The 21,051-nt window shown below is 42.1% G+C and overlaps 1 protein-coding gene and 1 long non-coding RNA gene across 2 annotated transcripts; one reads left to right on the top strand and one right to left on the bottom strand.

Annotated features, from left to right (window-relative positions):
* On the top strand, positions 1–1,090 carry LOC104530815 (uncharacterized). The gene is made up of 3 exons (XR_728070.1): positions 1–34; positions 574–657; positions 821–1,090. It is a non-coding gene; the product is annotated as an uncharacterized LOC104530815 (long non-coding RNA).
* Positions 1,091–3,043: 1,953 nt separating this feature from the next.
* Positions 3,044–15,154, bottom strand: RNF10 (ring finger protein 10). Its single transcript, XM_010175516.2, has 17 exons — positions 15,046–15,154; positions 14,750–14,952; positions 13,591–13,790; positions 12,473–12,563; positions 11,269–11,453; positions 11,053–11,189; positions 9,319–9,479; positions 8,621–8,749; positions 8,206–8,464; positions 7,845–7,978; positions 7,203–7,320; positions 6,762–6,863; positions 6,137–6,271; positions 5,301–5,398; positions 5,010–5,070; positions 4,699–4,851; positions 3,044–3,803 (listed from the first exon to the last, which is right to left on the bottom strand). Exons 1-17 carry the CDS (start codon positions 15,152–15,154, stop codon positions 3,727–3,729), a joined length of 2,352 nt encoding a protein of 783 aa, XP_010173818.2. The 3' UTR covers positions 3,044–3,726.
* Positions 15,155–21,051: the final 5,897 nt, after the last annotated feature.

Below are 21,051 nucleotides of genomic sequence, written 5' to 3'. Positions count from 1 at the left end.
TACCCCTGCGCCCTCAACACCCTGCACGTCGGAGGTCAGCCGGTGCTGGGCGCGGGGTGGCCGGGGGGAGACCGCAGGGCTTAATGTCACCTTCCAGCTGTGCTAAAATGGAAGGAGCCCACCTCGCTGCTGCGGGTGGGGCAGACGCGGCTCACCCGCCACTAACGGGGCAGCTTCTAGAAGATCTGAGTAAAAACCAGGCAGCAGCAGTTCTCTGTTGAAACCCTCATTAATTTTGCTTGAATCTTCATTACATTTAATGCAAAACCAGAGCAGCACATACTATATTACATGATTTACTTTTTAAAAATGTATTTTCAAAGTTTAGTATTGTCCACATCCTGAAAATTAACCACTTGAGGCAAATAAGGGGTATTACCTGTTAGAAATTAATATTCCACCACTTAACCTCAACAGGGTGGAAATGAAGTCTACAACCACTTCTTAGGCACTTGCATTAATAAAGTTGTTGCCTGGGGAATTTGTCACTTGACAGTGATCTTCAGAAGATATACTAGCAGCTCTGACCCACTTGGTTTTGTAGATTGTGACATGTTCTCATGACTCCTACAGGTACTATAAGAACATGTCAGAAGTTTCTAATTCAGTATAACAGAAGACAGCTGCTGATGTTATTGCAAAACTGTACAAATGAAGGTGAGTTCCTCCAGCCTCAGTTCCTGGGAGTTTGGTTGGACAGGCTGGGCTACTTCCCAATTCTTGAACTTCTTGAGAAATGTTCCTTTCTTTAGAAGTTGATCTCTTCCCATACACTGGTATATCTTCAAGTAATGACCCTCTGTTGCTTTCTTTATTGCAGAGGAAAGACGGTGTGTACAGAAGTCCTTGTTGAGCTGTTCCCTTACAGAAGAGCAGTCTCACAGTGGAGATGAGGAAGAAGATGATGGCATGGAGACAGACTGAATGGTACTAGTTACTGTTCACCTCTGCCCTGTGTTTGTGTTGTCAAGATGTTACCAGTTATCTTCAATATTAACCAAAGCAGGGGACAGAAAAAGCAGCTCTTTATATTTAGACTTCATTCCCCCATTCCAAGTGTTCTTAAATAAATTTTTTTATTAAAAAATTACAGTTTTACTGAAGTAGGTTAACTTGCCTGTTTCACTCCAGGAGTCAAAAGCACCTGTACTCCTAATGAGTAGCAGCTCAGTATGATCTTCATGCTGAGGTAGAAGTCAGCTTTAGGCAGCTGGCATGGACAAGGACTGTAGTTTTTCTCCTTCAGTACAGAAAAAGCATGAACATACTCCTTTTTACCTTATCTTCAAGTCCACCTGTTATCCAGAGGGCTGGCTATCCATTGTTTTGAGTCACAAAAGCACCAGTTGTGTACACAGGGGCAGAGGTGACAGGGAATGCAAGACAGAGCTGTAAGGCTCAACTCCAACCAACCCATTATAAAACTCGTAGGTACAAGTACTGCTTAGATATTTATTAAGTTTACACCAATCGGTTACAGGAAAGTAGCATTGCTGGTATTATCTCTTGAATCCAGAGGAAAACAAGATACAACTTGAAGATGCTGTTCTGTGGAGACTGCCCCTGCAGCAGGGACACTCTTCCCTGCCTGCATCACTTCCCTTGTTCTAGTGCCTGTGAGATGTGGAGGTGAGTTACACCAGCTCCAGCTATTCTGTCTCTCTTCCCAACGCAAAGAAAAGTTGACTATAAATGTGTAGAGATAATAGAACACAACAGATACTCATTAGACACTAAGTAGTTACTCCTGTTCCATGGCTTAAAATGACTATTACAAATAGGAAACAATAGTACTGTGACAGCAGTTAACAGCACACTTGGATCTTTCTTACTTAGTTGCTTTCTCTGCCCTCACCAATAATTTTCCAGTGTGCACGTAAAGCATTAACAGCAAGATCTACTATCACTTTTGGACATCTTGTCTTAGGTCCTTTGTGCTCTCTTGCCAAGCTGCACTGTCTTCTCATCAAGTGTAGTTAATTGTGACCAAGCGTGAAGTCAAGCTGTTTTCAAATAATGTTTTGCAAGTGTTTCCTCTCTCCTCCTGTAGCAGTTGAAGTATTCTTTACCTCCCTGTGCCTTCTGGGTTACAGCTGCATACAGAGCCTTGTGAAGGACACTCTGGCACTAGCTTCCCATGTGCACACACTGAAGTGCCTCGAGGAGGTTCTTATATCTCATGGAGCCTACTGCTTTGAAATCAAGTATCAATGCATTGACATAAAACTTTTAAAATAGGGATACAACCAATAACTTCACCAGTGGTGATAGAATGCCTGACTCCAGGAATCTCAAAACATGCAGCTTCCTTGCTCAGACCACTGTCAAAGGGAGAGAGCACATCAGCTCTTTCACACCCATGCAAATGCAGGCAGACCAGTGGGGCTGAATGTAACAAGACACCCATCAGTCTGGCCCTGTCCCTTAGTGGAGCTCCCTGGCATGAATGCTGGCAGTAGGAAGGTAAGATTTGAATCTGTGTAACTAGGTGGTCTGTGCTCCACGTTGATAGGGCAGTTCAGTTTTAGTTCAGGAAGTGTGCAGTACTGTACGTGTGTGTGCATATGATTTATTGCAACTGTTGGCCTCGGTACGTTACACCTATAGTTCATTTTATTCAACAGAATCCACACCACTTAACTCATTAGCTCAAATCAAACCACAAGCAGTGCAGAATGTGACCACCCAAAGAAAGAGCAGGGAGGGGTCCAGAAGAGGCATGTTCCAGCCCGAGGTGCTTAGTGCAGACCAACTTACATCCTAGAACCAAGCAGATACAGGCCCTTATCCCAGTACAAGAGACCCCAGTTTCTTGCTGGGGGTTAAAAATTATCTACAGACTCCAGCTATCAGTTGTTCTTCCAATTCAAGAGCAGCTAATGTCAAAACATCATTCAGGTAGTTACCAAGAGCCCTAGGGTGGAGTGTTTATTCTAGATGATCAGGTCACAAAGAATGCATAGCCCATGGCTGGCCAAAAAATTAAAAAAAAAAATTAAATTAAAAAATTAGCAGCCTCACTCACCCACGTTAAAACAGAGTTGAACAACTGAGAGAAGCCAGGAGGTTCCTTCTACCACTAGTGCCAGTACACATTTTGAAATACATAAATTCATCGAGTCACTTCAAAACCAAGTAGCCAAGTTCTGCTTTACACTCACCTCAGCTTTAAATCTTTCCAAGCCAGGAGAACAGGAGGAATTCTTCCTCTTTAAAAAAAGAACAGATATAGCAGCTAACACTCTAAAGCCAGGAAGCTCTTTTGCCCATCTCCAGTGCAGCAGAAACCAGTTTCTCAAGGGAGCAGTTTGACAGCTTTACTGAAACAGCACTACTGTCAGTTAGATGGACTTCTGCTCATGAATACTTCTAGGGAAATAAAGGCTCTCTGCCTCTTCACTTCAGTAATATTGCAGTATTCTGGCAGTGCCAGGCAGCTAGAAAGATTTTCATAATGCTTATTAGGACCAAAGAACTGCCTTGGCACAGACCAGAAGCCTTGGCTGATTTGTTTCTTTCAAAACTTTGTTTCAGTATAAACTGATTAAGCAGTTGGAATCAAAATATCTTATTTCAACATATACTGTCATGGTTTCCTCCTGAACCCCCTAGAAGCCCTGGAAACACAAGTTTAGTCTGTTCAAATTTAAATACTTAAACTATAGCAGCAAAACAAAGCAAAATGAAAAGAAAACCAGGAGAGGAAACTTCTCTTGAATAGCAGAATCACTTTGTGTGAACAACAGAGGTGCTGAACAATAGCTTCTGCTTCTGTTTCTTTCTTTTCTTGCCTCCCTTTTCCTCTGTGAAGAATTAAAATGATACTGTCATTCCTCTCATGGAACAGGAACATCACACAGAAATTATAAATGATCTTCCCTAGCCTAAATGACTTCTACAGGTCCGTGACACTTCCCCTCAACTCACTGAGCACCAGGTAGTTTAACAAAAAAAATTACTGCAGACAAACTAAGGAAGACTCCATCACACCTAAAACACACCTATGAACATGCCTGATTCTGAAGTTGCTGTTGCAACAGCTGATCCCAGGACTGCAAGCACACAGCAGTTTGCCTTTCAGACAAGTATCACTTTCATCCATGTCCAAAAAACATCACAACTGGAGCTGATACTCAATTTCACTGAAACTCCCAGGCTCTCCCGTCCAACTCTCTCCATCATTCAGTGCAGTCTCCAAACAGAAGCCAAAGCTAAATATCAGAACTGAGGATTATAAAGGAGTTTTATCAGCCAGCATCAGGCTTGGAGGTTTAAGTTCATCTCAGTTTGTTCCAGACTCCCCTGTTTGAAATTTCACCTAGCAGTTACCTTGATGTTTTGGTCAAACTAAAGCTCAGGAATTTTTAGTTTAAAAGTGCATAACCTGATCTTCCTCGAGATAAAGCTTAAATTAAGTTCCCGTAGAGACAAGGCAAGCATGATTGTCAAGTCATCTTTGTCCTAACGGGGTTCTTTGCTAGCTGGAGATCATCTCAGCTCCCACTAAGACTGCTGCTTTAAGCTAACAGAAGCCCTGGCCAAGCTGTTCAGAAACAACCACCTGACAATTTTCAGAACTGTTCTGTGGCCAATTTTTGGTCCCCAAAATTGCTGCTCTCACTTCTCCCAGAGGAAGAAGGGGAAGTTATCAATTTTTTTACTTCAGAAATTTTTCATGTCTTCCCCCCTGCCCTTTACCTGATGAATGATCAGCAGTGGACGGTTTGTCCAGTTTCAGGAGGGCTGCCTCAATAGCTTGGCTGAAGGAATTCTGGAAGCTGGGCACAGGTATGCGGTCCGAACTGTCACTTTCTCCATCACTATCCACTGGAAGTGCCAGAGTGTTCTCATCTGAAAGAAGGAGAGGGCCTTGAGAGGCAGAAGGCTGTAGAGAACTTTTGCAATGCAAATGCCCCTCCACACTCCAGATATTTATTGGGAAGTTACAAGATTTCTTAGATTTAGATACATGGGTAAGACCCTGAAGTAGTAATACCAAGTTTTCTTACCTCTTGTCTTTGGAACAGGTTTGGGCCATGTTTCTGGTTTTGCCTTTCCAACTCTCAACATCTATCAAATAAAGTTGTAAGATATTATTAAATCCCACATCCTAGAACAATCCTGCATATCCCCTAAGTGGCAAGAAAATCTAGGAACCCCTTTCAAGCACTCAAACCCTATGCTGTGTCCTTCAGATTTATCCCACATCGTTTTTGTGGGAGAAGCAATTGTGTTCTCAGACTAATCCCAAACTAAGACACAAGTAATTTCACCAAGATTTACTCTGCTGCATGGCTTACCTGGGCAAATGAAGGGAAGGGAGACTCTTCTTCTAAACTCCCACAGAGCAAGGGGCTGACCTGGCTGGCAGCAGGCGACAGTGGAGTTGGAATAGACTCTACAGAGAAAGCAGCAGATAATTAAAGCCAGCTGCATTTGGCAAAGGCACTCATCATGCCACTTATCAGGATGAAAAAGAAATAAAGTTTTATTATCTTATATTATTAACCATTTTTATCTCATCAGTTCCATTCATTAGTCACACAGTGGGACCTCTCAAATTTTCTCAATCTTTGTATTTAAGGGAGATTTAGATTTGTGAATTTTTTTTGTTTTGGGTTTTTTGTTTGTTTATTTTGGGATGTTGTATGGGTTTTTTTGCTTTGGTTTTAGGGTTTTTTGTGGTTTTGTTTGTTTTGAGAAAAACATTTAAGAATAGTTTCTATTGAATATTTTTTAAGAACTGGAAGATAAAACATTTGGTAAAGTATTACTGGACAACAACCTGAGTGCTTACCAGCTATGTTTTATTTTTGTGGTGGGGAAGATAGAGATGGTAGAAAGAAAAGATGCCAGGAGTGTTTTCCTGGCATACACTTTTCTTCCCTTTTTAAAGAATTTTTTTTCCTTTTCTTCTGCCTCAGTAAAGATTTAAAAGATGGGGTAATTACAGTGCAGATTTCATATTGTCACTGAAGTAGAGGCAGTAAAAAGCAGACAAAGGACCATCTCATAGGCAGTCTAGGAAAGAAGCACTCTTTGATCAGTATTAAGAAAGTTTAGCATGATGACTTGAGCAGTAGATCCCAAAAGAATGATCAAGAGCTAGATGTGACGTGCTTTTCCAGATGCTCACCTGTCTGAAACACAGGGCTTCTGCCAAGAGGAGACAGACAGAAGCTCTGATGATCAATGCTGGTAGTTTCTCCATGGCAAGAGGTAAAAGCAGGGAACTGCTGAAGATTCTCTAAAGCAATATGGACCTCTGGATCTAGAAAGAGGTTTTAAATTAAAGCACTATACAATGTGGGGGAGGACTGTCAATATGCAAGTTGTTTCAGGAGTCTAGGAGGTGCCAACTCAATTTTCGTTCCACCCTCTATTTTAGAGATCAGTACCAGCCCTGCTGCTGGATGGAAGCAGTTCCTAGGCATTTTTTTCTCTACTTTTCACTCTATATCGTGATTACTATAAAAGCAGAAACTAAGAATCCTGAGAGCTAGATACACCATGGGGATAGCTGCGCCCTCGAGTGCTCCCTGACCCATAACGTGCAAGTATGCAATTGCGTAACACCACTTAACACCCTAACTGAAATAGCTTGTTTTTCACTCTACAGACACTGTTTCTAATACCTTGGAATCTTGTTCCAAGTACACACTACAAACTGAAGGCCTTAGAATTCATCCAGTAGCTCAAGAAATCAGCTCAGCAACTAAAAATTACTGGAAATCCACCAGTTATGCTCAATCATGACTTACATTTGCCCTGTTTCTTGTTTTCTTCTATCTCAATTCTGCGTTCACGTCGTCGTTCATCGCGAGCTTTCTTCTGCCGTAGACGTTTCCTCTTTTCAAGGTCATCTAGGAGCAATGCACAGCATTGGATATCAAAAAACCCACACCCATACTTCAGCAATGTTTTCTCCAGCTTTGAGAACAACTTATTCAGTTATAACACATTAGTAACAAAATATGCTAAAAACAATGTATGCTCTTCCAAGCAGTCGGGTTTTTTTATTCTTTGTATAATTGTTGTCTATAAAACAGTGAATTGGGGTTGTTCTGTCTAGTAGTCATCAAACAGTGTAAGAGGAGTAAAGCTGCTATGTATGTTCTTTTTTCTGACATTAAGGGATAAGAACAACTTGCCCTTCACCCCCACAGATACATGGCAGAGCCTACTGGAAAGGTAGTACCAACCTGAAAACAACTCTAAAGTCTCCTTAGAGATGACGGGTGGCTTCAGAGCCAGTTCACAAATGCTGAACTCACAGGTGAGGGGCAAGTGACAGAGGTAGCGGTGACGCTGTCTTATATCCTGATAAAAAAAGAGCAGATACATCATCACAACAAGGTCTAGAGGCTGCCATAGTGATAAATAGCTTATGGAGACAGAACACCCACCATCCGTCAAATCAAATGGAAAAAAACAGCAGCAGGGACACAAATAATCACTTTATAAACTATAAACACGCGACGGATGACCTGAGTAAGAACCAAACGCTCCAAGATTTCCACCAACTGCATCATAATCAGATTTGGATGCAGCTACTCCAGCTCGCTTACTGATTTTCTTGTTATTCCTCACTTCTCACTCACATCACTGGAACAAAATTGTACAGTACCAGTCTTCTAGGAAAAAAAAAAGCTAGACTGCAGCCTACTTATCGAAAGCAACATCAAGTACTGCACCTTACACAGATGCCCTTCACAGATTAGCACGTCTACCCATTCATAGTTATTATTTCTTATTACTGAAGAGAAACAAGTCTCATCCATCAGCTACAATGATCAATCTGCTACAACAAGGGCCCTTAATTAATAAGAAGATAAGATAACTACCTCTGTCATCGAGTAGCCAGTTATCTCCACTACAGCTGCAGTTATCTTCTCTGGACTCTTCTCCAAGCTGCCGTATTCACGAACAAGACATCTAACATTCACAGGGTGAAGATACATACACTGTCCATCCTCCGCTATAAGATAAGATACCATCACTCTTTCTTTGCCTGTTAATTTTCAATACCCTTCTCCCCACCTCAGTACATTCTCCAGTAATAAAATTAAAACTCCTTTCTGAGTTTCTGTGGGACTTATTTCACAGGAGTTAGCTGCATCTAATGAAGTGACAAACATATTCCTTGAGAAGGATCCCAAAGGAGGCATCTCTGCCCCCATGATTCCAGGATTTCATTGCACTGACCTTGATAGAAATAGTAAAAAGGAGAGTTGCTAAGATGTCCACTGCTAATTGTATCTTTAGATTCTTGGCAACTTGTTTCAGCTGGATTTGATTCTTCTGTCATGTTGATATCAGGTTCCTCTACGGTGTCCACCTCAGGTATTTCCTCTTCATCCAGCACTGCCTCTTCTACTTCCACAGGAGGTGAAAAGGAACTTGCCAGCTCAGAGCCAGGCTCCACAAGCTCCTCATCAAATGCAGAGAGATATTCCACACCACACTATCACGGCAGAGAGCATACAGTTAGTACCACATCACCTCCTTCAAAAGATCATCATCTCTGCAAAAATATTTGGCACCAGCTCACCATACATTGCAGTGTAAAGCAGCAGAATTAAGTATTAACAAGATCTGCCAGAGCAGAGTTGTCACTCACCTTTTTCTCTTGGGAAACTGCAGGCTCCACAGCCTTGGAGCTTTCTAGGACCAATTCTTCCACAGCTGCACTGATTCCAGCAATGCCATTGTTTTTATCCTGGTCAGCAGAGAGTGCTGTTTCTCGCTCCTACAGGTCATCCAAAGAGAACAAGTTTCCATTTCCTATTTAAGCCAGGAGACTATCACCATAGCTATTTTTAGCCCTGTCCTACACTTTAGCTTTCCACAGACCTATAATTCATCTGAGACAAAGAGCAACCCTTGAAAAGAGGTCCTCTCCTTGTCACTGGAAAGCACACCCATTGTAGGACATCTAAGGGCCTTGAAAATGAATATTCTACAGGTTTGCTCATGTCTGCCCAACAGACGTTATCCCAAAAATTGCTGGACCTGAAAGGGAAACACATCTTCCTTTGAAGACAGAACTCCTTCACATTTATAGAAGGAATACCATTCAGTAAAAAGCATTCTGTTCTGTTATTTGGAACATCACACCAGACACCTGGGGTCCAAAGGCTGTAGTGTCCTCCAAGACTTGTAATGCTGTTCTAGCAGCAAACATCACCACCTTGCTAGTACGTACATCGTGGAGACCAGAATAATCACACACAACTACTCATACAGCAGAACACAGATGCTCAGCACTCAGCATAATCTTAAAAATAAAGTTACCAAAAGCCTCTAAGAGATTCTCACCTTCAGTTCCTGGATAGCTGCCTCAATAAAGCAAGCCTCTGGGGTGTGTTTTTCCTCCTCATACTGTTTTAGTAATGCTGCTTTCTCCTCCAGAATCACCAACTGCAAGACCTGCTCCCTGGATGCCAGAAGCAGCTTTGAATACTGACTGTGCTGGTCATCTGAAGAGAAGGAGCAGCAAATCATTAATATCTGCATGTAGAGGTACCAGCTGGGACTGCTGTTTCTTCTCAAGTTTTGTTACTGCTCAATTTTGTGAGTTAATCCACCCAGGGCAGACAATACTCAGCAAGTCTGATACAGACTCCACATATTACCATTGTATCACTGATGACACAAGCTGGTGCCACAGACCTTCTCTGCTACACACATCTCCCCAACACAGCAGTTTATCTGGCACTTTCAACCTGCCACTTCACCACTCAGTTGCTACACATTAAAAATAAAATTAAAAAAAAAAATCAAGTCTAAACTTCTACGCTGTGGAAGCATCATCTTTGAGAAGCCCTGGGTGGTCAAAACTTCCCAAAACAAAGCAGTCTGCACCTTCTTCCCCTTCTATATCTACTCAAGAATACTGCAACTGGAAAATTCTGCAAAAGTTACTTTTGTTTGGGCTCAAACTAGTTCATAAGCCCAGATGTATTAAAAATCTGTACAAAACATTATTAGAAGGTTTTTACAAGAAGCACAGCAGAAACAGTAAGCTAAAGAATTGCAAGTTTAGCAAAAGGTAGTTGTCTTTGTTACTAGAGAGCTTATCTTGACTAGAAACTTTACAGCAACCATAGCATCACATACTAGTCAAGTCCCTATATTCGCTGCTCCCCAAGGGTCCAACCCTGTCTAGAGAACATCAGGTTAATGCTGAATTTCCTGAGTTTAGAATGATCTCAAATCCCATATTTGTTCTTTTGTATGTTTTAGGAAAAGATTTTAAGTCTTTTACTTTCAAATTTTGAGAAACCTGTAAGCACACACCCTGCGTGCTGGATATCCACCATGTGTTAGGAGACTTGACTTTTTACAGAGAGCTTAAATGCACACAGCCTTTCATCAATGTGACTGCAGAATGAAGTGAGCCAAGACAGCCCACAAAACAGCAATGCTAAGTAAAATCATTTCTTTAGTCACAAAAATTTTGTGATTCTAACAGATAAGATGATGATGTGTTCGTCACATTACTTGACTGGAGGAAACTGAAGAAGTCAGGCAACAGATGTTTGGAATAGGTTTGCAATAATTTTGATTATTTTCTTATATCATTCACAGATCTTAGTTGATAAGTGAAGATGATGAAAACCTTGTTAAAGATTACATCCTTGAAATAGTTTAGACACAGAGACAGCTATTTTTGCTAAGCTGTATAATGAGGAGCCAGGAGGAAACAAAGTTAAGGGCACTGAAGAGTCAACAGACGCAGCAAGAGTCACACCACTGACTGTACAACACAAAACACAAAAATTAATACCCATGACTGCGAAGGCAGGAGTCTGCAATCTACTAACTTGAAGGAAAACCACACACAAGTTAAAGCCTTACAAAAAACAAAGTGTGGGTAGAAAGCTTATTATTATTATGTGGTGATTAAGGTTTTCAGCTGCTAAAACCCATGTTTTGTAGTCTGGTTTATTTTAAGATGACAGCATGGCATTGCCATGGTAAATCCTCTCTACCCAAGTCCTAGTCAGAGTTCGGAGCAGGAGCCAACCACCAGGACTCAGATACACTCACCTCCGATGTAAACAGGCTGCACCACATCCATCCACTGTGATTTGGGCAACGCTATCAGAACACCTTTCTCTCTTCTCATAAGTTGCATCGTAATGGTATCACCGATCGCATACTGACGTGTTGCCATAGCAACAACACTGCAAGGTAAGGAGGAGGTGAGTAGGGTAAAAATAACATTTCAAAAAGGTACATCATGTAATAAATATCAAGTCTCACCTCTTGAGATCCTTCTTGTGAACAGAGCCGTAACAAATAGGACATTTACTCCAGGTCTTTTCACTCAAGGAGAGATAGTGAAGGATACATGCCCAACAAAAGATATGCCCGCAGCGGGTGATCTTTGCTGCGGTTGGTGGGTACAGACATATTGGACAAGAGGGTACTTCATGGCTACAAATTCGCTGAAATGGCACATGAAAAGAATAGTACAAGTTTTAGACTTGGAAATCAGTTCCTGTGCTACAGAATAAGCCACCTGTAAGATCTACTCTAACATATTCATCTTCCAGCTCTTCAGACTCCACTTATTTACCAAGAAATTAAGCACACTGAACTAAGTAACACCTTCAGACTGCACATGGAATAATCTTTAAAGCCAACCATCTGGTTTTTCTATTCTAATGACATTAAAAAAGTGACTCCACTCATGTTTCCCCTCCTTTATTCATCATCTCTAAAGAGTTAGCAGCATCTTCATCATCCAAATTCAGATGCTGAGAAGACAGCAAGTGATCTTGGTCACCTCACACAAGTAACTTGTGCAGCCCTGTTTAACTGTGAGACTGAACTTACCTATTTCCATGAACATGTCAGTTTAGTCAAATACTTTCTTAGCATCTGTATATTGCAGAGACTTAACTGCCAAGCAAACACCTAGATTTTTCAGCTCTCGAAGCATCAGCTGGCAGTAAGCCTACCTCCTCTCCATGCACCAAGACTAGTCTTAGCAGATAATAAGTTTCTACTTGAGGCAACTCAAAGTTCTGATCACAATTCTCAAGAGATTTTCCATTTTGTTGCTAGGCAAGACGGGCCACCTATGCACAGAATAATTCTTCAAAATTCTACACTCTAGTCCCCTTCCATGGACTCATGCCCAAGTTTTCTGTTAATATCTCGATCACAAGGACTCTGTCTACAGAATGTCAGATACTATTTTTGATGAGCTCCCATCTGCGAAAGCAAGAAGAAGCTGCTAATTTTCCTAATAGATTTTAGCACTTCTCTTTTCCTGTCATGAAAGTATTTCATAATATATTCCATGACAGATCTTTCCCAGTATTGTGGGAGTGACAGAAGAGGCCTCAACTCAAAAACAGCTGAGTTTTACGTAACATCAGAGAGATAAAGAGGCAGTTAAAGACAGGCTGAGCTTCTTATTAAGAAGGAAAAAAAAAAAATCTAGCTCATCACAACTGACCACTTGCTCCACAAAGTCCCAGTTGACCAAGGTATCTGGATCAGCAAAGTGGACTGTGTAGTCCTTTTCTTCAGAGACAACAAACTGGCAGCTGGGGAAAGGCAAAGAGACAGATGATCCACTCAGTTGTTTCTAAAAATTCTTTTGAGAACTATCCTATAGGATTCTCTGAGCTTCTTCTTTGTCCAGCAGAAAACTGCTGGACGCAGTAATTTCTACCAACAAAAAACAAAAGAGTTCAATTCACAATGAGATTTCCAGAATACAGGTGTGTCTAATTTCAGTTAGACACATCACAACTAACTACAGAATGAGCCAGGCAGAATAGTTTTCCAGAAACATGTAAGAAACACCCAGCTCCATCGAGGATCTATTGAAAAACAGTGAATCCACGAGTGGAAAAAAATATGCTTACAAAAGTAGAACTACTGGGGTTCCTGCAAAGAGACTTCACTACAGTAAGCCACAAAACAATACAGAAAAATCAGAAGCATCAGTGCTGAAAATAGTTATCTTTAACACCTTCAGATACAGGAAGTCCTGAACACACTTCAGGTTCTGGTGAAAGTGACCACTGTTTCCAGTCAAAAGCAATTCTGCTGCTGGATTACTACACTGATCTTCGTTTGGGTTACACTACATACCTAGGGGCCGGTGAAATAATCGACAGTTTAAGAACTAAGACTCATATGAGTAATTGCTTCTGGGACTTATAAATTCAGATTAGCTTTCATCCAGCAACTAACTGCTACTCCTACCATCTCAATATACTATTTTTTGGAAAAAATTACTGGCTTCCATAAAGAATTACACAGATCTTCCCAAATGGAGCATCGTATTCCACAAGTGATGCTAGAAAATTAGAGCAGAAGACTAACTGGTTTGTATCTAAAGGACTCACTCCATCAGATACCTTGTAAATAGGTAAAGACAACAACTTGATATATTTTTAACCCTCGCAAGTATAGTCATTACCACTAAAAACACTACGGAGAGGTAACTTCACCCTGGAAAAGACAATTCCAGTAGTCAAGGTCAAACACAATTCCCTGGCTGATCACCCCTTACAGCTCAGTGTCTCTGCAGAAGTCTAAGAGCCCTGCTGGTCTTCCACTCACTTGGCCTGCAGGAAGAGCTCCTTGTTGAAAGGCTTATGTCCCCACTTGTTCCTTTTCCCCCAGTTGCCATGTCCATTCCCATCAAAATGGCCTGCTTGGCCACGGGGCTCAAAAGTGAAGTTCAGTAAGTGGTTCAGATTAATCTTCTTGGGACCAGAAAATTGGGCAGGGCTGAACTCTGCCCGCCGAGCCTCTGCTACCTAAGAGACAACAGCATTTGTTAGAACTTGCTAGAATTTACTGCAAAAGCATCAGTACAAGTTGATACCCAGGCCCCATCAGTGATTACGTACAGAATACACAGCATCCACTCACTTACCTTCTCCCATTCCAGTTCTGCAAATCAAGTAGTGCAGCGTTAGAAGTGCATGAGAACCTGAAAGTTAGAACTGAGCAGTCTTACCCCAAACTGATCAAAAGGAGGACAGCATAAAAAAACCCCACATAAATACAAGTAAAAACCGATAAAACCTAGTAGTCAAGGTTAATAACAGAAGGAAGTTGTTCAAATCCTGAAAATACTCTTTTTAGACAGCCAGTAATACAAGTCTGATCACTATTTGCACAAGTTGTACTTGTTTTGCTTAGTTTTCACACAACGAAGCAAAGAATGAGAATTCAACAGAGACAGCAGGTGAGTTTTGACAGAGTCAGCAATTTAGGTGAGCGGTGTTGCTCATCCACTAAAACTGAAAAATCAGAGTATGAATGAAAACCCACAAACAGCCTACAGTATTTAGGCCTACGTCAGCACAAAAGCCCGATACCACTTTCCCAATACCACTATCACATGCAAATTTGTACACTGAAGCGGTCAGACACAATCACCTCAGACTTAAAAGCTAGAAATTATTTGTATCACTAGGTATTTTCATGAAGGACCTGTGTTTCATGGGATATGTACACGGCCTGTCTTGCTACCCATTCCTCAGATGGTATTTTTTATAGCAAGTCTCTCAGAGCAGAGAGCACTCCTCTTCTGTTGTTGCCAAGTTGTTCTGCTCACGCTCACTCTGGCATCTCAACGATGTTAGCACCTCTTATCGCTCCTTCCCTTCCCAGCCCAGGAGCTGAACACAGAAGACCTATCTAGGCAGGTCAGAGTGATCCTCTGGTCCCAAGAAAGAAGGCCTTGGAGGCACGGCATTACAATTCTCACCTCATCGCGTCTTCCACCATTAGAAGAGCTAAAAAGTTTGCCATTTCCGCCGCTACCTCCCCTTTGAGGGGGCATCTTGTTAAAAGCTTTGCTTTTCTGTGAATTGGAGCGACGGGACTGACTGGGAAAGTTCTCATTTTTTGAATATGAAGTTTCTCTTTTACGATTGTAACGCTGTTTGGATCCACTCGCATTCTTTCCATCTGAAAGGAAAAAAAAACCAAAACCAAACAAGAATCAGATCAGCAGCCACAGGTACTACACCTCAGCGAGCTTTGCCTCAGGGATGTGCTCACCTTGGCCACTGCTTTGGGCCCTGGTTAAAAGGCTGGTGTTTAACTGGATATCAAATCCCCCCAGCAACCTGAACCATTTAATTCCTATCACTGCCCGAAGAATCTTCATGCCCCATTACAAAAACTGACAACAACCAGTTCATTTTTCATTCCATTTTCTGAAAACACACAATTTATCATATATTGTTCTCTTTTATAAATACACTGCTGCCTGTGTTTATCTCAAGGTTTCCCACTTTGCAAGACCCCATTGCCTGTTTTCACTCAGTTCTGCCCCCTATGCTTAAAAAGGCCCCAACAGACCTAATCCTGTTCTAAAACACCCTTTTCTTTCACCAGGACAACAAATGTTTATTGATCTTGAAGCATGAATCCAACATTTTGGCCTTGCTGGGCACATCCAAGTCCTAAGTCCACCAACCTACGCAACAAGAACTGTTTGCTCAGAAGCGCGCTGAGCGCACCGCTGGCCCTAACACAGGACACAGCAGTGAAAGCACAAAGCAAAATACTGCAGAAATAGAGTTCACAAGAGCAGAAAAATAAGTCAGGCTCTTGAAAGGGTTTTCCTGTGTCTAAACAGCTGCTTCATTAGACTGCTAGAACAGAAAATTAATACTATGAAGGTACTTCTAATTAATCTTAACATAAGATCGGAGTTGCCCCAAGGACACAACAGACTACTTACCCTGTCACTTAACCTAGAATTTCCACCAACTGCCCTAAGTTTTATTTGTAGAAGAGTTATGTTGGTAAGCTCGGAAGCAAAACTCCACAGGCCCAGTAAGACATCTACTATTCACACCAGCCAGCCCAAAAGTCACTCTGGACAGTCAGTAAGCGTTACACAAACAGTAACACATCATACAATATCTAGATCCATTTTATAAAAGTCTACTAGTTTCACTTTTCCTACTTCATAGACCTCCCCACCCCTTAATATAAATCTTACGGGACAGGCAAACATGCCACTGTGATTGAGGACTGCGTTACTCATACGGGTTGTTTTCAGCACCAGTGCCTCCAGTTTTACCTTTCCCCAGCAACACTTCCAATCCACCTGAGGATTTACAGCAGCTGGAATGGGAATCACCCACACAAAACATCACTCCTCTGTTATTTGTATTTTTTTTCTTGTATCTGCAACCCCAAAAAGAGGGCGGCAGTGGAGAGAAAGGTCTGTGTGTTGCTGGACATCGCAGAGGATCTGACTACTTAAGAATAAGTAATAAAAGCAGCTTGACTGGGGTTTGCAGGGATCTGCTGTTTCCTGCCTGCTACTACAGCTCTACAAGTGGAAGGACACTATCATTAGTTTCACATGATGTCACAGAGCTATTCTGCAGACAAACTTTGTCACCAGAACTGGTCATTTACTCTGCTATTCAAAAGGCTGATCCTTTAATTCAGAATTAAATCAACTCCATTGGAACCACAGATGTGCAAGTCAAAACACATGCTTGTATAGCCTGCAGTGCTGTAATACATGTCAGGCTAAAAAGACGTGGGCTGAGTGTTATCAGGAAAAAAACACACCAAGGGTGTGACCAGGTCTGGCTGAATGATTATTTAGATAGACCTTTTTTGAGAGTGTTGGTAGAGAAGAGGCTATAATCAACAGCACCGAGTCTCTGGTCGAAAACTGAGTTATTCTGAAGAGGTTTGGACAACTACTCGAGTTGTTCAGCAGCAGAGCTTGTCGCTTCAGAGCTCAATCACCCCCTTAAATCTGCAGTTTCAGTGAACGTGCTAGAGAGGCACATGGCTATTGTGTCTATAGCAACTTTGCAATTTCTCTGCAATCACCAGCTGGGGAAAAGAAACATTTCAAGAGGAGAAGTTCAGTCTAAAGTGGGTCTTTACAAAGTCCAAGAACAGCCTGCAGCTGACAAAAGAATTTCCTACCACTCAATAGCTTTAATCAAGTTAGTCACCATCAAATTTGTTGAACAGCTGGTTTACACACATTCCTGTCATACTACAGGTCCTCTCAGACCAACTCCTAGAGCCTTTGGGAGTCACTACAATGGCTCTCACATTTTATAGGAAAGTCCTCTCCACCTGTGCCTTTTCTAGGAAGGACCTTACATAACAGTCTAACAATGCTTCAAACCTGATTTTATTGATTGAAAGTTCCCCTTCCTCCCCCCAGAATAATTACCCTCATGAGGATTCTGGTCCACCAGAGTAGTAATGAAATCAGTCAACAGACAACCAAGAGTCTGGAGTATGCATCTGTGAACTGGAACACTTTTCCTCCACCTCCAATCTAAGCAACGCTGCTCGTTCCAAGCTTTCCAGCATGCCATGTGTCAGGGAGCTCTCTGCTTTGTATCATCCCTCCTTGCACTCCCATGAAGAGCAGGGCAGGACAGGGCTACCTGCGCTCACGCAGGGAGAAAAGTGGGAGATTCTCACAGCCATCCTCTCTTGTTAGATCCCAGTTTTAAGGAACATAGGTTTGGATTTGGGAGTTTATTTTTCTTCTTTTCTTGGCAAATTAGGAATGAGCAATAGTTCTGGTGAGGTATTTACTCTTTACTCAGGTCCTCACTTAGTCCTTTTGCTGTTGTCACAAGATCTAACCTATAATAAATATATCTGCCTGCCAGTACTCCAAGACAACACAGACTTATAAAAAATACTGTCTATATAATTTTATGAATGTAGCAACAAAGCTGTTCTTGCCTTTTGGAGCAAGCCCCTGACATCTGTGGTTTCTCCTGCTGGATGACACATTCTGTTGGAGGACCTCTATCTCCAAAGATCCAGAGGAGATCAAGTTCACAGGTCTAAAAGCAGCTTTAGGTGGCTCTAGCACTTTGGTCCTGGAGCTGCAGTACTGGCTTGCTGCTGGGGTGAGGATTGCAGTTTCCTACCTTTGCCTCTTCTTTTCAGCTGAGCTGCGTTGAAGCCAACCATATTGCACAAGAGGTTTGGGTGGTGGATCACACTTAAGCCACAGGGTGATTTCATGAAAACACACTGAAGCTATTGCTGCTGCTAAGGCAAACACCCCAGTGAGCAAGAGGTGACTGAGCAGTCACACACCCCAGCTGAGCCTGCTCACATCAGAATAATGAGGCCCAGGAACATTTGCAAGAACTAATGTTGTCCATCAAGTCTCGAGGACTGTAGAGAATCCCAACAGGCCTATTTTCCCTTAGCCACTTTATTCCATCCTAGTAAGATGTGACTCCTGTTGGTGCACTAATGTTAACCAAATAAACTTTTCTGTTGGAAACTTGCCAAGTTTAATTTAGTTTCTAAAGGCAAGTTAGAAAGACAGCTGGAATCCAACTTCCACAAGTACAAGAGCTTACAGTATTCTATTTACCTCATTTCAAGCTGTGCTGCAAGAGAAACAAAAGGAGAAGCTACCCCAAGGTTTCACAAATGTCCTCTTCTTCATTTCCTCAGCTGAACTTGACCACAGCAGGTAACTCTGCAAAGCATCTAAATGGCAAGAGCTTGACTGGACTTAAATCCTGTGACTATAATGGCAAAAGTCACGTATGTAACTAAAGGTCACCATTCTGGGGAAGGTCTGTGGTCCATAAGATACTTTCCATTTCGAAGAAGAAAAGATTTTCAGAATACATCCTATACCACTCATGAAACAGGAGAGAAATTGGGTGGACCACATCAGCTACATGTGGTAGCATCATATCATACCATTCCTAGAATGAAAATCCCGTGGGGTGACATGCCAGTGTCCTGCATGCAGCAGCTACCAAAACACAGTCACTGACACAGCTGCATTCTGTATGCTCATCCTGTGCTTGTTTGTCCTAATCTGACCAAGGGAACCTTCTCACTGCAGTGTTCAGAACCCTCCAGTTAAGATATTCCCAAATATACATCTACTCTTACTAAAAAAAGACTAATTTTGCCAAGCTTCTCTGATGCACCATAAAGGAAGCAACTTATTCCCTATCCCTTTGCCCTCCATTGTAGTTAAGAAACAAGCATCTTAGAAGCAGAATTATGTCAAGCCAAAATTTTCTTCTGGTTTTGGTTTTTTGGGTTGTTTGGTTTTTTGGTTTTTTTTTAATAGGTCTTCAATAAAGTTTTGTAGTGTTTTTTGGGGTTTTTTGTTTGTTCTGTTTTTTAAATTAAAAGTCAGTCTATTGTATTGGAGTAGAAGACTACGGTACATCAGGATTGCTCTCCTCACTGCTCCTCTGCTACTAGTGACGTTGTTCCAAGCCTGTAAGAGGTGGCATTCCACAAAAATCACTTAATACTTTTATTTTGGGCTGGAATGATAAGCCTTTTATTTCCTTCCCCACTACAGATACTGTTTCTTCTACACAAAGCCATACCAGCCACAGGACAGGCCTCCTTAACTCCTTAGTGAAGGATGTTTATGTTTTGTGAACAATCCTCCATACAGCATCATACATCACTTAAAAAAAACTCCAAGCTGTAGTGATGAGGCATGTCTTGGTGAGACAAAAAACAGTTCTCCACGAGAGGAAAACATCATGTCTGCTTGCCTTTCACTCTGCCTCTCACAGTACATGCAGAGAAGTTTATATACTTTGTTATTCCACCAGAAGCAAAAGATCTGGTTCTAAAACTTGTTGCATACCTAGCACATGATACGCCCTGCTTCCACTGATCCACCCGTGAGAGGGAAAGAAAATTAAATAAGAGACTGAAAAATAACAACAGCTGCTAGGGATAATAAGACTCTCACATCAAATCCTGTTGCTGATGAAAAAAAACTTTGCAAATCAGTTTGGAGCTCTTCTAGAAATGACTGCCTAAAAAGTTCCTCCTAAAAAGACATTAATGTGTTTGAATTTGAAGTCAAAGCTTAAACTATAATTGCACAGTTACACCACAACTTGGGGAGCCGTGGGTGAGCCACCTCCCATGTCACTTGCTTCAGTCTCTCCTGTGTCAGACCAGCTAATACAGGCAGAGAGCAGGTAGTATGTGGTTACCCAGGATCTATGAGCATTTAGAAGGCACAAAAAGAACTCAACACCTCCAAGTTACTTATTTTGTTAACCCTCTGGAATACACTGTTGCTTTCTCAGAGATCTGAAGTAATACAATTGAAATAACCCACTAAGGAGGAAGGAAATTTGTACAGCGATGGTGTTGTAGCAACCTGTAGACACTCCCACACCTACTTCTAGGACTAAAAACACTAATTTTAATCACTACTGCCTCATTTCTAGATTTTAGAAAAAAAAAAAAATGCAAGGTTGCTAGGAACACTCAGCTCCCAAAGAGCTTTAGAGAACTGGAGGTGACTCAGGTCTTACCTTGAAAAGATAGATGACAGAACCCCAGTGGCTCCTCATGAACTGCTATGTCAGCAAAACTAGCTGTTTGTGATGACAGACCTAAGACTTTGGCTTAAATACCAGATGAGCAAATAATATATAACTAACTCTGAGCTCCTCCAAAGCAGGTGACTGAAATACAGCTGGTAAGGGGAATGCTGTGTATCGACACAAGAACTCCTTAAGCAAGGTGTAAAAGCAGACTCGAGTTGAGTCCAGAATAAAGTTAAGGCTTCTCTTAATAGGCACTGGCAATGTATGTTCTTACTATAAAGCAGGGCTTTGGCTCTCAAGCTGATTACCCCCATGCTAATGGAGATAAAGCATTAATCCTTCAAGGGAGGAGAGAGCAAGAACGGCAGCTCACCGGACAGGGACCAAACCCGGAAGAGGAAGGAAAAAGCAAAAACAAGCAGTGAGCTGAAACGAAGCCTGTCACAACCCAGCTGAGAGACAAACAACCCGGCAAGGAGAAGTTCGGCTTCCCCACAGACCCAGCCCGGCGCCAGGCCGTCGGTCTCCGCAGCCTCACGCTGCTCACCCAGCCCCTCACGGTTCCCCGCTCCTCCACCCCGAGCTACCGCCGCTTCCGACCCACCAGCGAGACCCCGAGCGGCCAAGGGGCCATCGCCAACGGCCTGAAACCCGCCCCCCGGGCCTCCCGACCCGCGGCCAGGCACCCCCCGCCCCGGCTCTTACCGCCTTT

This window comes from Antrostomus carolinensis, unplaced genomic scaffold (assembly GCF_000700745.2).
Source record: "Antrostomus carolinensis isolate BGI_N321 unplaced genomic scaffold, ASM70074v2 scaffold31829, whole genome shotgun sequence".
NCBI classification, from domain to species: domain Eukaryota; kingdom Metazoa; phylum Chordata; class Aves; order Caprimulgiformes; family Caprimulgidae; genus Antrostomus; species Antrostomus carolinensis.
This window is presented reverse-complemented; position numbering and strand designations above follow the sequence as displayed.

Coding starts and splice junctions, on each gene's coding strand:
- RNF10 (XM_010175516.2), bottom strand. CDS start 15,154: ATGAAGATTCTTCGGGCAGTGATAGGAATTAAATGGTTCAGGTTGCTG. Junction 8,465..8,620: donor CAGTTTCCCAAGAGAAAAAG/GTGAGTGACAAC, acceptor CTGCCGTGATAG/TGTGGTGTGGAATATCTCTC. Junction 6,864..7,202: donor GACTTTAGAGTTGTTTTCAG/GTTGGTACTACC, acceptor CATTGCTCCTAG/ATGACCTTGAAAAGAGGAAA.